The 17,796-nt window shown below is 37.6% G+C and overlaps 2 protein-coding genes across 3 annotated transcripts in view; one reads left to right on the forward strand and one right to left on the reverse strand.

Moving 5' to 3' along the window:
- Positions 1 to 3,553: 3,553 nt before the first annotated feature.
- On the reverse strand, positions 3,554 to 10,868 carry LOC105294701 (60S ribosomal protein L10). Its single transcript, XM_011364010.2, has 3 exons — positions 10,686 to 10,868; positions 5,849 to 5,905; positions 3,554 to 5,507 (listed from the first exon to the last, which is right to left on the reverse strand). Exon 3 carries the CDS (start codon positions 5,419 to 5,421, stop codon positions 4,777 to 4,779), a length of 645 nt encoding a protein of 214 aa, XP_011362312.1. The 5' UTR covers positions 5,422 to 5,507; positions 5,849 to 5,905; positions 10,686 to 10,868; the 3' UTR covers positions 3,554 to 4,776.
- Positions 10,869 to 10,906: 38 nt separating this feature from the next.
- Positions 10,907 to 17,796, forward strand: part of CFAP97 (cilia and flagella associated protein 97) — a 29,970-nt gene continuing 23,080 nt past the window's right edge. The window contains exons 1-2 of one of the 2 annotated variants that reach the window (XM_011364012.2): positions 10,907 to 10,997; positions 14,065 to 15,119. In XM_011364012.2, the coding sequence (XP_011362314.1) occupies positions 14,081 to 15,119 (1,039 nt within the window). In that variant the 5' untranslated portion in view covers positions 10,907 to 10,997; positions 14,065 to 14,080. Of the gene's footprint in view, positions 11,100 to 14,064; positions 15,120 to 17,796 lie in introns of both variants that reach the window. The other variant, XM_011364011.2, reaches the window with a different exon arrangement.

The raw sequence follows: 17,796 nt of genomic DNA on the forward strand, positions 1-17,796 counted from the left end.
GTGACTTAAGCTGGCAAAGCCCGAGGCGGGGCGGGGGCGGGGGCGGCCCCGAAGTGCGTGCCGGGCGCGGGGCGGAGAGCAACCGCGGCCCGCTGAGTGACGGCTAAGAGGCTCCCGGCCCCGCCCGCCCGGCCGCCCTCCGCGGCGAGGGGGAGGGGTCCCAACAACAGCTCCCCCACCGGGGAGGAGGTGCGACCAATGGCTGCCAAAACGGCTCTGTTCTGCGCCTCCCTGTCCCCCCAGGACACCGTCTGTTGATGGAAAATTTTGCTGCAGGTGTCAGAACCATTTGTAATTCTCCAACTCAGGTGATCCCTTAATCCTCGCTCACCGCACACTGCTGACAACCTCCTCGCATGCTTACAACCCCCTAAATTACTGCCTTATTTTCACCTATTTAAATAGGCAAACATTCCTGATCTTCACTTTTAACAGTTTCCTAACAGCCTTCCCTTTCCCATTCGGCCGCCTCAAGGAAGGAATCAGACAAAAGTGAAGGAGTAAATGAAGCCTGCAATTCCTCGTCGTGCAAAGGACCAAAGAAGTCGGCCTGGTGCCAGACGGTGTACCAGCTGCCATCATTTTTTTGGCTCCAAGTCCCTACATTTTTGTTGCCAAGAATTCAGTACAAATGCTATTGCCCACGCAAATGAACGTGGTCCAAATAATTTTTAGAGTACATATTTTCCTCTTCTATTACGGTCTCAATGTTAATATACAGATAAGACTTACTGAGAAGATGCCAATATGGTAGATAAATACCAATAATTACTACTAAGATCAATAAAGAAGCCGATTTATCTTTAATGGATAAAGGAATTCTAAAAGGATTAATAATTATTTAAAAGGGATGTGATAGAGACAGCATATCCAGAGTAGAAAGGGAAGGGAAAGAAAGGTAAACAGATGAGAGAAGCAATGAGAAATAAAGAAGGGAATAGGAAACATTGACCAGCAAAAGCCCAGGTCTCTTTCCATACAGCAACCATGAAGAATGTCAACAGTTTAAAAGCACTATCATCTAATAAATTGAGTTATATGTTGCTTCCCAGGAAGCATAGTTAAGAAAAATAAGCATTAAAATTTGGTACCAGTGTGTTGTTCTATAAGAAATCATTTGTGTCATTTCAACAAAGAAAAAAATACAACATTCATATTAAGTAAACAACTATTTAGTGGATATTTATTCTTTTAAAGTATCATCCAAGAAGTTATTATTCGAAGAGAAATACCAGTGTCCATGGACATACACAGCCCACCCATGTATTTATGTCTGCATTATTAATTTCCCTAGAATGGCATAGGTTCAAGTGGGAGATAAAGAGGTCTAAAAAAATTATCCCTAACATTTAGCTCTAAAGAAACAGCATATAAATGAATTATTTTATATAGCTATATAAAAACAAATGTATTTACATTCATCATTTTTAAAAAGCTTTTGTTTTTAATATGTTTTCATGGGACACTTTATTTTTATCCTTTGTAAGTCAAAGACAAGGAGATAATTAGTGCCGTATGCCAGATGTGCCTTTGCCATGCCTAGGTGATGCTGTAACCCGTATCCCCCCCCCACACACACACACACTTAGGGGTATGCAATCTCATTTCCATGGGGCTAGCCAGTTTTAGGCTTAACTCGTCTTCTACCACATAGTGTTTTTAATAAACGAATATTTCTCATATTCACTGAGTTGAAATCCATTTCTTCGGCAGTGAAAAAGACCTAGAGGTGTGTATTACTGGAACTCCAAGTGGCCCCAATGGTGACAATGCCATCAAAAGAAGTTAAAACCTTCCTGTTCTCCTTGCCTTCTCCCTTCTTTTTAAAAAAAAAAAAATAATAAAGCAGTGTAACTGATTTTGAAGGAGCCCTTTTGCCTCTAAAAGTTAATATTCATCCCACAGAGGCTCCTCAAAGTGTAACCTACTAATCCAAATTATTTCCAATAAAGCATGGTACCTGTTATTACCAACAATCACATCTTCATTTTTTGACCATTTACATGCCAAGGGCTGCGTGCTGAGGGCTTTATATATATTTTCCAATTTAAACCAATAGCTGACAATAACAGTAACTAATTGAACACTTACTGTGTGCTAGATACTGTTCTAAGCACTGGACACGCTTCGTCTAATCTTCACAGCACCCCTGATAATTTATCTGTACATGAGGAAACTAAGGCACAGAAGGTATAATACTTGCTCAACACTATAAAGCTAATAAACATCAGTGCTAGGATTTGATTATCATCCTACATGGGTCTGGCTTTAGAGCTTATGCATTTAATCACTATGCCACGGTGCTTCTAAAAACTGTCATTTAGTCATTCCATATTACAGAGGAGGAAAAAAACGGGTTAAATCTAAAATCTTAAGACCTGTATTCCATGCTTGTTTTGTTGCTTTGTGAATATAATATAGCTGGCACCATAGACAGCACTCTGACAAGTGTTAAGTGGTTATAACTTAAACCAGTAAAGGAGAAACTGATCTGACTTTTGAGAGCCCTCATCTGTAGCTCTAAAGGCCATCTTTCCAAAACACCAATATACTGTTCCCAAAATAATGCAGAGCTGAAGAAATGTACACACATGGTCATAATATATAAAGCTTATGCCAATTTGGTGCTAAGTCAGCATGGACATTTCAGACTTTTTCTTAACATCTAGTAGCTGGGCCTCTACCCAGTGTAGGGTTTGAGGAACACTAAGAGGTGAGGTAAAAGGGTACAGGGAAGTGAATAGACCAGGAAGTACTGAGGGAGATGAGTCTGGAAGTCAGGTATTAAATTAGAATCCAGGTGTTCCTTGCCAGAAGTCAGTGTTGAGTCCTTCTAGGTCTAAGGGTTAAAGAGCAAATTTAAGTAGGGATACCTTATATTCCTTAAAACCAGTACATTTTGACAGGGTTTGATTGAATGCTCCATAGGTTATCTTCATCATTCTCTTAAGATGGGAATGACATCTGCTTTATTATAAGGATGAACTATGGAGGCGAGGGGCGGGGGGGAGATGACCTTTAAAATGTTATGCAGTGTAAATCGGTAGACACCACCTGATTTCTGCCAAAACGACGCATCTTTTCCTTCACTATTTCTCCTTCAACCCACGGCCCATCTTGGAGATAGCCACAGGATTTGCCCTTGGCCACTTTGGGGAAGATTATGAATAAATATGTTAACATTAGTCAGAAGACCTAGATATCATTCTTCTAGTTTCTTCTGATTCACTATAAGACCCTAAGGTCAGTTAACCCCTTACTTTCTTGTAAACTTTCAAGCAGTAATTGTTTATGAAAAATATAAGTATTCAAACGTCAAAATGGCCTAAGTGTTCAAGTGAAAGGAAGAGTCAAGTCTCTCACTTTAAATCAAAAGCTAGAAATGGTTAAGCTTACTTAGCGAGGAAGGCATGTTGAAGGCTGACAGGCCAAAAGCTAACCCTCTTGTACCAGGTTAGCCAAGTTGTAAATGCAAAGTTCTTGAAGGAAATTAAAAGTGCTACACTCCAGTGAACACATGAATGACAAAAAATCAAAACAGAACAAAACAGCCTTATTGATGATAAAGGAAATTTTAATGGTCTGGATAAACCAACAACAACATTCCCTTAAGTCAAAGCCTAACCCAGAGCAAGGCCCTCTCTTCAGTTCTATAAAGGCTGAGAGGGATGAAGAAGCTGCAGAAAAAGTTTGAAACTAGCAGAGACTGGTTCATGAAGTTTAAGGAAAGAAGCTGTCTTTATAACATAAAAGCGTAAGGTTAAGCAAGTGCTGATGTAGAAGCTGCAGCAAGTTATCCAGATCTAGTTAAGATAATTAATGAAGGTGGCTACACTAAACAGATTTTCAAAGTAGATGAAATAGCCTTCTATTGGAAGATGCCATGTAGGACTTTCATAGCTACAGAGAAGTCAATGCCTGGTTTCAAGGCTTCAAAGAACAGGCTTTCTTACTAAGGGTTAATCCAACTGGTGACTTTCAGTATAAGTCAATTCTCATGTACCATTCCAAAAATTGTAGGGCCCTTAAGAATTATGCTAAATCTACTCTGTCAGTGCTCCATAAATGGAACAAAGCCTGGATGAAAGCACATCTATTTACAAGATGGCTTGCTGAATATTTTAAGCTTACTGTTAAGACCTATTGCTCAAAAGAAAAAATTATTTTCAAAACATTGCTGCTCCTTAACAATGCACCTGGTCACCCATAAGCTCTGATGGAAATGTACAAGATTGTTTTCATGCCTGCTAACATGGCATCCATTCTGCAGCCCATGGATCAAGGAGTAATTATGACTTCCAAGTTTTACTCTTTAAGAAATATAATTGTAAGGATATAGCTGTCATAGACGGTGACTCTTCTGACATATCTGGGCTAAGTAAATCAAAACCTTCTGAAAGGATTCACCATTCTAGATGCCATTAAGAACATTTGTGATTCTTGGGAAGAGGTCAAAATATCAACATTAACAGGATTTTGGAAGAAGTAGATTCTAACACTCGTGGATGACTGAGGGGTTCGAGACTTCAGAGGAGGAAGTAGCTGCAGATATGGTGGAAACAGCAAGAGAACTAGAATTAGAAGTGAAGCCTGAAGATGTGAGTGAATAGCTGCAATCTCGCGATAAAACTAATAGATGAGAAGTTGCTTATGAATGAGCAAAGAAAGTGGGGGGTTTTTTGGTTCTTTTTTTTGTTTTTGTTTTTTTGGGTTTTTTTTTTTTTTTTTTTTGACAGAAATAAGGATTTATTAGTGGAAGAGAGGCAGCATGAAGACTCATGAGTGCAGGGCACGCCATTTGTCCAGGGGGCCACGATTAGGGATGTATTTGACCCCACAGCCATCTGGGATGAGCCGCTTTTCAGCCACCATATCTTCAAACTCATCTGCATTAAACTTAGTAAAGCCCCATTTCTTGGAAATGTGAATCTTTTGACGACCAGGGAACTTGAACTTGGCCCTGCGTAGAGCCTCAATCACATGCTCCTTGTTCTGCAGCTTGGTGCGGATGGACATGATCACCTGGCCAATGTGGACCCTGGCCACTGTGCCCTGGGGCTTTCCAAAGGCACCCCGCATACCTGTCTGGAGTCTATCAGCCCCAGCACAGGACAACATCTTGTTGATGCGGATGACATGGAAGGGGTGGAGCCGCACTCGGATATGAAAGCCATCTTTGCCACAGCTCTTCACCATATACTTGTTGGCACAAATACGGGCAGCCTCCAGGGCTTCGGAAGAGAGCTGCTCATATTCATCCGACACCATGTGGCCACAGAGTGGGAACTCATCCACTTTTGCCTTCTTCCGCCCCAGGTCAAAGATTCGAATCTTGGCATCAGGGACACCTCGGCAGAAGCGAGACTTTGGGTATGGCTTATTCTTACAATAGCGATAACATCGGGCGGGTCGGCGGCCCATGGTGAAGCAGAGATCTTCAGTGGCACACAAGAGGAAATGAGCAAGAAAGTTGTTTCTTGAGATGGACTCTACTCCTGGTGAGGATGCTGTGAAAATTGTTGAAATGACAACAAAGCAATTAGATTACATAAACTTAGTTGATAAAACAGCAAACTTCATTGTCTTATTTTAAAAAATTGTCATAGTTACCCCAACCTTCAGCAACTACCAACCCGATCAGTCAACAGCCATCAACATCAAGGCAAGATAGTATCCCCACTAGCAAAAAGATTACGACTAGCTGAACGTTCAGACAATGGTATTTTTTAGCAATAAAGTATTTTGCATTAAGGTATATACATTTTTAAGACATAATGCTATTGCACACTTAATAGACTATAGTACATTAACTTTTACATGTTCTGGCAAACAAAAAAGTGTGACTCACTTTACTGCAATATTTGCTTTATACTGATGATCTGGAACCAATATCTCTGAGGTATACCTGTAAGTAAAAATATTCATGAAACTTTCAGGCACAAATGACTTTGTATTAATTATCAAAAAGAAAGAGAATTACAAAAGGTTGTAAATTAAAGTAGCTGGTATCAAGTTAAAGAATTAACAAGTATAGATCACAAAAACAGAATAATTTCAATTTACAGTTAAGTTGTGACCTGCAATTTAGGGAAGTGTGGTATGTCAATTAACTTGCTGTATAACAAGTTAATTGTTGTATAACAAACTATTACCAAATAACCATTTTATTTGCTTATGATTTTGTGGGTCTGCACTTTGGGCTGGGGGCACTTTTCACTCTTCTTGCCTGGGGTCACCAGTGAAGCTGTGCATTGCCTGGGGCTGCTTGGTCTATGGAGCCTCTGCTGAGATGGCTTGTCTCTGCTCCCTGTATTATGCTCTAAGAGGTTAACTAGGGCTTCTTCACATGACAATCTTAGGGTTGCGACGTGCAAGTTATTTTTAAGCTCTTGCCTATCATATTTGTTAATGTCTCATTGGCCAAAGCAAATCATATGGCCCAACCAGAAGTTAAATAAGGGAGCAGCCAACACATGGGTTTAAATACAGGAAGGAGTAAATCATTGGTTCTATTACTTTAACAACCTACCACAATTTACTTTGACAGAATACACTAATTACAGTTTCTGGTGGATCATCTGGCTGCTCACCCAAATCAGTAGCATCTAGTGACTTATCACTCAAATGTTAAAGTTCACATTTCTTGTTCTTGGAATTTATTGTTATTCATTATTGAGTCCCATCTACCTATGAGATAAAGAGCCTGGGAAAGGGAGGTAGTACACAACTATTTTTGCCAGTTGGGAATTTGGTAATATCATTTAGCTTTATTTTACTCTAATACAGCCAATATAAAGCCAAAAAAAAAAAAAAAATCTAAGCTCACTTAGATTTTGATATTCAATATTATTGGGCAGCAGATTACGAAGAATTGTGTTTACTTATTACCTAATTTCTCTAAAATGCATGTGAACTGAGAAACTTTTTCAACTGATCTATATGCTGTTTCATGATAATCGTCATGAGCAGAGTAAAATAAAAGGTAGGCAGTACACAATTATTAAGTGTACTTGCATAAATTAGAAAAGATTTTGAATATTTTATTAACACTATGTACATAATATTAAATAAAACTTTTATATATCACCTAAGTCAGTGTCTTTGATTTGTCATTTATTTGCTATAGGAAAGAGAACACATTTTTAGTATTAGAGAATTAATCAGAGTCCGGAACATAGGCTGGCACAGAGTAGGCCCTTAATATTTCTGAATGAATAAATCTGATATTTTTATAATATGTCTAGAATAATTACGTAGACGAAAGTCTGTAATAAAAATAATATCTCATATTTGAACACAAACTTTAACTTTTGGAAATTATTTTTAAAACATGTTCCTCACCACAACTCTATAAAAAGTTTTATAATCCCATTTTGCAGATGAGGAAACTGCAGCTCAGAAGTTAAATGACTTGCCCCAAATCACACAGCTGGATGGTAAGACCTAAACTATAGGATTCTCTTTCATTATGCTATCTTTCAAATACAATAGTTAAAAGCTATGTAATGTCAAAGAACAAATACACTGGTTTTTACATTATACAAATAATGTCCTTACAAAACCAATACAATAATGGCATTCATCTGGCTTTTAAATAGATGACAAATTTCTACAAGGTATTATGTGACTTCTGTTCATTCTTTCCTTCTGTCTAAAAATATTAGCCAGGTGTTTTAGAAAATAGTATAAAATATGGTCTCTGTCCTTGAGCTCACAATCTAATTGGGGTGGGGGGAGAAAGAAGGTAGGAGAAAAAGCATAAAGCAATATAATACATTTTATAATATAGGCATTACAAAGTTCTATGGTGACAAGACTGCTACTAATTCTGCTTTGTGGGAGTTAAAGGAAAATTCGATCCTTGTCTGTGACTCTATGTCATTCAGATTTCTCAACTTCCTGTGTTTATTATAGCATTGGATATTTCGAGCTACTCCTTTAAGATACTCAAAAAATATGAAACTTAACTAATCTAATTTAAAATTATTTATAAACTTTAACCCAGTAAAGCTTTCATCTTTCAAAATTTGATTCTTAAATTAAAAAAACAAACAGCAAAAAAAAAAAAAAAAAAAAAAATCTGTCCACTGGTGTGTAGTTACTGTTCATAAGGAAAGTTTAGCACAGATGAAAAAACTTCCAGATAATATGGATAGGTCTCTTAGCAGCTCTCTATAGATATAGCTAAACCTATATTGTTTCAAGAGGTTTATAACTGAGAATTTTTAAAAAGGAGATGGGGATCTTATTTACATTTTTTCTGACAAGAGTCCAGATTCAGTGATTGGGAAGTACCTTTTTTTCACCCAAGAATTGATGATGATCTATGACCAGAACTATGAAGAGGCACAAAGCAAATAAATTCTTAGTCCTGAAAGAGCTTATTTACAATCTAGTTCACACACTTATTGGCTCATTTCTCAATACAGGCAACTGAGAAAGTGTTCTTTGCAGGAAAAGAAAACCAGAGGAAAGGCAAAGCTTTACAAATCCACAGCCCAGAAAGAGCCAAAATTAAAGTTTGAGATATAATAATTTCTTCTGTTTATGTTTTATCATGGTATAATACGCACGAAACTTACTATTTAAACCATTTTTCAGTGTACAGTTCAGTAGCATTAAGTATATTCACATTGTTGCACAACCATCACCAGTACCCATCTCCAGAAAATTTTCATTATCCTATGCTGAAACTCTGTACCTATTAAACAATAACTCCCTATTCCCCTCTCTTCTCAGCCCCTAGTAATATCTTTTCTAATTTCTGAAGTGAAAGCATACAATATTTGTCCTTTTGTCTATCTTCTTTCACATAGCATAATGTCTTCAAAGTCCAACCATGTTGTAGCATGTATTATTAATTTTATACCTTTTTTGGCTGAATAAAATTCCATTGTATGTACATACCACATTTTGTTTTCCATTCACTACTGATGGACATGTTTTTCCCCCCATCTTTTGGCTGAGAATAATGCTGCGATAAACCTGGTTGTACAAATACCTGTTTGAGACTGCTTTCAAATTCTTTTGGGTATATAGTCAAAGTGAAATTGCTGAGTCATATGCTAATTCTACGCTCAATTTTTTGAGGAACTGCCAGTTTTCTCCAGCAGCCATACAATTTTACATTCCCATCAGCAATGCACAAGGGTTCCAAACTCTTCACATCTTTGCCAACCCTCGTTTTTTATTTTTATATTAACCATCCTAATGCGTGTGAAGTGGTAACTCATGGTTTTAATTTGCATTTCTCTAATGATTAGTGATGTCGAACATCTCTTCATGTGCTTATTGGCCATCTGTACATCTTTGGAAAAATATCTATTAGACTCTTTTGCATAAAAAACTTTGACTACAGAGTAGACAAGCATCCCTGGGAAATGGTGACAGCACAGTCTCATCAAGCAGAATGAAGTGAAATTCTACCTTTCGGCCTACAAAAAAGAACAAAATGACTTTCTGTACAAGTACGAAATGCACTGTGAAGAACAAAACTAGAGCCGATTCCTTAGTGAGGCTGCCCAGGATATGGCTAACCCTTAGTTCCTAACTTTCTTTGCACTTTATGTAAAAATATTTGAGTACCTGTTTTATTAGTTTCCTACTGCTGCTATAACAAATTACTACAAACTTAGTGGTTTAAAACAACACAAATTTATTCTCTTTACTGTTCTGGAGACCAAAAGCCTAAAATCAAGGTCTTGGCATGGTCTTCTTTTGGAGGCTTCAGGGAGAGAATCCCTTTTTCTCTTTGTCTGTTTCCAAAGGTGCCTGCTTTCTTTGGTTCGCAGCCCCCTAACATCACTCTGATCTCTTGATGCTTTTAATTAAAATTTTTTTAAATTCATTTTTAGACAAAACAGACATAACATTGTCTAAGTTTAGGGTACACAAAATGATATGTGTATATCACAAAATGATTACAATAGTCTAACATCTATCACCTTGAACAGAGAATAGTTTCTACTTGTGATCTGAATTTTTAAGGTTTACTCTTTTAACAACTTTAAAATATACACAGTGTTGCTAACTACAGTCACCATGCTTGTACTTATCTTTTGCTTCAACGGCCACATCTCCGATTACTGACTTGCTTGCCTCCCCTTTTATAAAGACCCTTTTGAGTACATTAACCTGGATAATCCAGGTTAGTTTTCCCACCTCAAGATCCTTAATCACATAACTAAGTCCCTTTTGCCATGTAAAGTAGCATATTCACAAGTTCTGAGACTTAAGAGGTAGACATCTTTGTGGTGACATTATTCTACCACCCTATTATGTGCCTGTGAATTCAAAAATGAAAAATTATGGCATTCAATATATTCTAGAAATCATTTTTCTCTTAGATTGTTTGACCTACCCACCTCGTTTACTGGTGGGTGTTACCAGCCCCTGGAATTAGTTGTCTGAACTGAAATTTGCTGATATGAACAATCACAAAGATACAGCCGCACCCATTGTTTCTGCTGTTGCTGTTTGGGTAAGGAATTACAAAAAAATGAAAGCAGCTTTTCCTATTAAATAGCCACCAACAAGCAGACTCATCAGCATTGCCGTTCACAGTGGGAGAGGCAGCAATAAGGCCTTGACGAAGCACTGAGCAATTGAGGGCCTGGACAATTACTCTCTGGAAGCCCATTACTTTCTTCACGTGTTCCTTCCCCTTGGAAAATGGCGGGCCTTACCTCTTGTTCCGCGCCACCCAGAGCGGGCGGGGCAGATAGAGCCTCTCTCTCGGTCGCCACGGCCCACCGTGCTCTATGACGCCCGCTGCCAGGAGCGACGAAAAGCCAGCGCTTGGCACCGGCCCGGGAACCGCGACGCTCGCGGATCTGCCCTTGCAACCAACTTCCCCTTTCCTCTCTCTCCGCTTCCGGAAGCCGAGGGGTGCTGCTGGGAGCCCGGGGGCGGGGCTTCAGGAGCGCGCCGGCGCGTGCGCGCGAGCGCGAAACGTCGCGGGCGGCGCGCGTGGAGGCCGTAGCGGCCTCGGCTCGCAGGTGAGCGGCGCGCGAGCATCCTCTTGTCCGCGCCCGCCTCCCTCCTCACGGTTCGGGATCCGTTTCCCCTCTCCGGAGCCGGGCCAGCGGCAAACACGCAGGGTCGGTATAAGGAATCCCGCGCGGGGGTGGAGGAGGCGAGCCGGCTGGGACCCCCACCCCCAGCCCCTTGCCCTGCCGCCTCTCCAGCCCGGCCAGCCCTGGGCGCCGGGTGTAACCACAACAGAGGCTTCCGAGCCGGCAGGTCCGTGGGGTCGTCCACACCCGCAGCGGTCCCCGAAAAGGACGGCCCGGCCAGTCCTCAGGACGCGTTCGGGCTTAGCATGGGAGTCGGGGTCGGCCCGGAGTTAAGTGGTAGCGACCAGGAGCCGGGCTTAGGTCACCGCCTCTCACCTCTGCGGACCTGAACCTGAATCCTGAGGCGTCAGGGGTTGTCAGTTATCCTCTGCTACCTGGCGGGATCAGGAGGGATGGTGAACGGAGCTTCAAAGTTCCGAAAAACAGATGTTTACTTTGGGCCTAGATTTTCGAGTACCCAATCGGTTACCTTCTTTGGATGTATTATATATCTAACTACAGAAACGTAAAGTCACAGTAACAAAATGACAGTTTGGAAATTTTCAGATTCTTATTTGTGTGTTTTCCTGATCTATCATGAAAGCATTAGTATTTCTATTGTCGGCTTTGCAGGCAGCTTTGGCAAATACCTCATTGAGGACCAGAAGGGTTATTAAGTTCTGATGAGCAATCATTTATTTTTTACCCTTACCCAACGTGTTGCAGTGACAGCACCTAAACCCGAGAGTGGGGCTGTGTAATATTGGGATTTATAAGGCATTTAGTTCTCATCCACATTTCCTAGTTATCTCCCCAAATCCTTGGAATTTCATAAGTCAAGAGGGATCCTGGTGTATTTGTTAATGAGGTGACTTTTGGACTCCTCCCTAGGGTGAGGACTGGGGGTTAGAAGAACTGAGCAGATTTGAGGTTTGGAACTTTAAGTCCCACCCCTGCCCTGTGGGGTGGGGAGAGGGGCCTAGAGATTAAATTGCCAATGGCCAATGACTTAGTTAATCATGACTATATAATGAAGCCTCCATAAAAACCCAAGAGAACAGCCCATTGGTTGTTTTTCTGAGGGCTTCCACGTGCTTCGGTGCCACCTCCAAACTCCATAAGGACAGAAGTTTCTTTATTCGGGACCTTGCCCTATGTATGTCTTCTTCTGGCTGTTGATTCGTATCCTTCAATATCCTTTGTCATAAATTGGTAATCTAGTGAGTAAATGGGTTTTCTTGAGTCCTGTGAACTGTTCTAGGAAATTAATCGAACCCAAGGCAGGGGTGCTGGAATCCTCTGATTTAGGGCATTAATTTGTTGTAGGAAATAATGTTTCTTTTGTTTTAATATTTACTTGATAAAAGTTTTATAATCTAATTTTTCTTAAATCTTTAAAATTTACCTAACATCTTATTTTGGTTTAAATCTAGTAATGTTTTAGAATTTTAAAACTCATACTTTAATTTTCGCTTAGTTTACATTTCCCTGAACATTTTACACCATTTACAAACTTGCTTAATAAACAGCACAATTGCAATTTTAGTATATTTGATTTTCTTAAATACTTCAAACTCCTGACAAGGCACGCTTATAGACGTAATAGAGGACATCTTCCTTAGCACTTAGACATTATTTATAAACCTAGGAAGTCTAAACTTTCTGATTTAATCAGGTTCTCTTAAGTGTTTAAAAGTAGATTACAGTTAAAATTTTATAAGTTTAATACATCATAATCTCTTCTATTTTTTAAAACCTTAAAACCAGACAGATTATCCAGTGATGATAAAATGTATTACCACATATACTTTAACCTATCATATTTAACTTATCACATTAATGGTATAAATTTGGTTGATTTTAAAATCATGTTTATACTTGCTTTTATAAGTTGCAGCATCACTTAAACAATTAAAGGCTGCAGAGTGTCATGACTGATTTAGGTTACAGATTACATAATCATTGCTTGATTGGATGTTATTTAATCATAATTTGAATATAGTAAGCACATAATTAGATTGTTAGATATATGTTATTGGAAATTTATATATTTCTTTCCTTTAACATAACTCATACTATTTGCCCCTTTTGATTATCATTATGGACTCATGACTTTCCCCAGAATTACTTTTTCCTTTTTACGTATATTTTGTGTTTTTTGTTTTATAGTGTTAAATTGTCCAGCTTGGACAGTCCAAGCACCTTTGAACTGGATCCTTTGTTTTATTACCACTACCCCATATCTGGATATTGTGCTTTCTGGCAACAATAAGATATTCTGGGCCTTTCTTGGTTTTTTGGTTTTTTATTGTTCATTTGTGTGTTTGTTGTTTTTTCGACTCCAGAAATGGAATCAGATGCCTTCCAAGGTCCTCATTTTTAAAAAAATTACTTTAAAAGGTTATGTCACAGTTTGTGATTAAATATTCAGAGGTCTGATTCCGAGCTACCTGTATAGCCTATGTATGTGCCTTAGTGGTTTTATTTGAAGGGATTGAGGCAGTTTTTACTTTTAATAGGAGTCATCTTCTTTCTGCTGCTGTTTCAGTACCTGCACTGTAGGACACAATAGGGCAAAAACAAGTGCTGAAATGGGGAAGTGTGTCAATCTTCATTGGACTACTTCCACGAAAATAATGTGTTTGGGCTGGCTTAGCTGATCTCATGAGGTTTTAACATCATCTTATTCTAAACTCTAATTGTCTTTAATTTATAGAAGGCAGATTTTCCTTGGCGTTCACCTAAGTGTCCATGTTTGCAGTATGCCTGCCTCGATGATCTATTATTTTCCTATGAACTGAACTATTAGACCTATTTTCAAATCATTGATATAACTTGATATTGCTCTTGTCACTCTGCTGAGTTGTTCTTTTTGTTTTTTTAGGCTCATGTTTCTTTTTATATATTAACCAAACTTCTCAGTTTGGGAAAATTAGGAATTATTATATAAAGATGAAAAATATTTGGAAATTACTCTTCAGTCTGATGGTTATATTTTTCTCCTTTTCAGATATATTTTTGTCATCATGGATCAATTCGGAGATATATCAGAAGGTGAAGTGGACCATTCTTTCTTTGACAGTGACTTTGAAGAAGCAAAGAAAAGTGAAAGTAACTCAGTTTTTGACAAGCAAAATGGTGACCCTAAAGAGAGACTAGACAAAGATACAGAAGATGTAAACTTGAAATTTGGAATGCAAAGAAAAGAAAATGATCTTACTGAGAAAGAAAATGAAAGAAAAGAGAAAATTCCTCTAGAAGAACACCCTGTAGAAAATGACAATACACAAATCAGAAATTCTTTATTGTTGACTCCTTCTTCAAGATCAAAAAAGATGTGTGATGCTACAAAAGGACATAAAGTACAGTTGACCATTCCAAATAGAATTCCCAAAATTGTAAAAGAAGGCGAAGATGATTACTATACAGATGGAGAGGAAAGCAGTGATGATGGGAAAAAACATCATGTCAGGTCCAAGTCAGCTAAACCATCTAATAACTTTAAAAAAGGCATAAGTAAAAAATATTCCAAAAGTAGTTCCTCTTCCTCTTTGTCCTCCTCATCTTCAAGTTCAGGTACAGATTGTTCAGATGTAGGGTCTGATATCAGTACATCTGATTCACCTCCATCATTAAAGAAACATCTCTCTGGTGTAACCCACTTGTCACCAAAACATAAATATAAACCACGAATAAAATCATCAGGAACACAGCCTTCAAGTACTAAACCAAAAGTCGGTGATTACACTGAGGAATCTGAAGATACTGTGACAGATGTCACTCCTTTATCGACTCCAGATATCAGCCCTGTTCAGTCATTTGAACTGGGTGCATCAAATCATCCAAAAGTAAGAGTTAAAAGGCAAGAAAATGTGAGTCAGGAAGTGTATGGAAATGTTGAGGATTTAAAAAATAATTCAAAATCTTCGAAATCGACCAAAAAAGGGAAAGAAAAACCCGGGTCCAATCTCACCTCAAAGTCTTCAGTGTTAGATTCCAGTGGAGACCACAGATATAAACAAAAAGACTTACATGACACAATGGACCTGAATCATCTTTTGAAAGGTAATTTTATTTTCCTTTTTAAAAACTGTATATTGAATTTAAATATTTAATGGTATATTAAGCTTAAATATTAAATGCTATGAATTTGCATTGGTTTTTCTAGTAGATATGTTTTATTGTTTGAGATAATTGATACTATAACTTTACCAAACATTCCATTTTACCATAAAAATATTAGGAATGGCGTTATTTCTAGTATTACAAAGCTGAACAGCTAAGACTAGAAACTGCTTCAACTAGAGGGACCAGATGAATAAGATAATGAGAGAAGTGGAGCTAGATTTTCCCATGTTTGATAGAGACATTGGCATTGAATATATTTTACTTCCTTCATTAAGGAAGCCAACAGCAAGCATTGAGGATAAAATAGCTGACCTGTTGTCTTCATACCAGAGAAAGTGATAAGAATGCTGGCAAATGAAAGAACTCAGAGTAAACTATGGGGTACTATTCAGATTTTAAGTTAAAAGCTAACAAGCATTACTTGAAAATAATTACCTAGTTGACAAAATAATGTAATTCAAGTTTCAGTTGCTTTAAAATATATTTTTGAATTAGAATCATCTTTATTGCTGTATTTCTGTATCAATTTATTATTATCCATATTTAGTTTGAAAGGAACAGTACATTCCAGGTGAAATAAAAGCAGCTTCAATCTTTCCTTTGGACTCATTTATGTAAACTGTAAAAATATTGGGCTTGCAGGTTAGATTTAGGTCAGTTAACATTTTTAAGTTGTAAATTGGATTCTCTGTCTTTGAAATATTAATTGAAAGGATAAATCTTTAGCTTTATAATTTACATATTGTGGCAATATAAGGGCATAAATAAATCTCTTATTTAAAATAACTCGTAGTTGGATCGATAGTGTATTTTGGAGCAGCTTACACTTGTGAATGTTCCCTCCTTTGTAGGTTTTTCTTTTTCCTTTGCTCTGATTATATCCGTTGATGGTTTAGTGTGTATGAAAAATTGAACTCTCCACTTTGGCCATCATCAACTAGTGGCTAAGCCTCCACTCAATATATCATTCCTGATAAATACTCATTCAGTCTCTTAAAACTTTGAGGATTGAGGCTTTTTCTGTTCTTGCCCCTCTGCTGCTTCTGCTAACAACAAGAGTGACCTTTTAAAAAGTCAGTCAGTCTTACTAGTTTCTTTCTTAATTCTTCAGTGGGCTTACTCTTATATTAAAAATAAAATTTAAATTCCTTATCATAGCCTAATAGACTTGATATCAGTGATTCTTATCCCAGGTGGTATATTAGCATCATCTAGAGAACTAGTAAAACAAATTATAAAAACAAACTATTAAAACAGATACTGATGCCTAGGCCCTGCCACGGGGATTCTGATGCTATTGGTCCAATATGCTATTAAGGTTGATGAGAACCATTGCTCTGCATCATATCCTGTTTTTTAAAGTCTCCTATTATTTTACTCCAGTCACACTGCTTTCTTACTTTTCTCAGAACACACTGCACATCTGTGGGGCATTTGCACTTGTTGCTCTTTTTCTTTGCATAGTCTGCTGCTTTTTCTCAGGTCTCAGCTTATATATCACCTCTTCAGAGAGACTTTTTCTTAACATTCTATATGTTGTAGCTTCATACCCTCGACCCCTGCCTCTCTGTCACAAAAACCTATTTCCTTCCACAGAGTACTTATTAGATCCTGGAACTTGTAAAGTTTGTTTATCTCTCCCGCTGGAGTGTAAGCAATATGAGGGCAGGAACTTATTCCTTGCTAGAATCCCCAAATCTAGCCAGTGTTGGCACATAATAGACAATATTTGTCAACTGAAGGAACTGTGAGGAAGTTTCTATTGTTGCACAACTCTAATAAGAAATATATTTCACATTTCACCAAAACTTCATTTTTGTAATAAGTTACCCATGAAATACATAGAATAAGTCTGTGCCTCCTTCTGTATTATAATAACCTTTAATATATTTGATATTCTTCTCTAGAGAAACTCTATAATTCTTTATCAAGCCATCCAGTGTAACAATTTCCACTTAAAAAAAAATTCTTATGGCCACTTTCTAGTCTGTAAGATTATTTGTATGATTCATCAGATTGATGATTTCATCAAGTTGAGAACTGCATCTACATCTCTTAGAGTTCTATTTACCATATTAGAAATTAAATCAGAAATTTAAAAAAATATTAGTTTATTAAAGAACAGTAATAAATCTATTGTGTATTAACATAAGCTTTATGTAAACATAAGTTAAATATGTTTTATTGAACATAACTATATTTCCAAAAAATTAGTGATCTTTGCTAATCGCTAATACCTGGCAATAGAAGGTAATTGGATTCTCATGTCAGCTTCTGCATGAACTATTGTGATATATTGTTTTTGTTGAAGTATGTGAAGAAAATCTGACCTCACACAGATATGATTGGAAAATAGAGGAATCTTTTAATATCCTCTTTAATTTTAAATATTCTTTGCTACCACACCAATATTCTACAAGTAGTAGTTTCTTAAATGTTAGTTGCAATGTCAAATTTGAAATGAATATTAATTTGTCATCTGTTACATTAGAATTATTGATTTGTCTTACATTTTGAATGATTTTTGTAGCACTGATAGGTTATTTAAAAAATGTTGGTTCACTGAGCTTACAAATGTTGACACAGTTCATAATACACTATACAGAAATCATAG

Source organism: Pteropus vampyrus, unplaced genomic scaffold (assembly GCF_000151845.1).
Source record: "Pteropus vampyrus isolate Shadow unplaced genomic scaffold, Pvam_2.0 Scaffold92, whole genome shotgun sequence".
Lineage (NCBI taxonomy): Eukaryota > Metazoa > Chordata > Mammalia > Chiroptera > Pteropodidae > Pteropus > Pteropus vampyrus.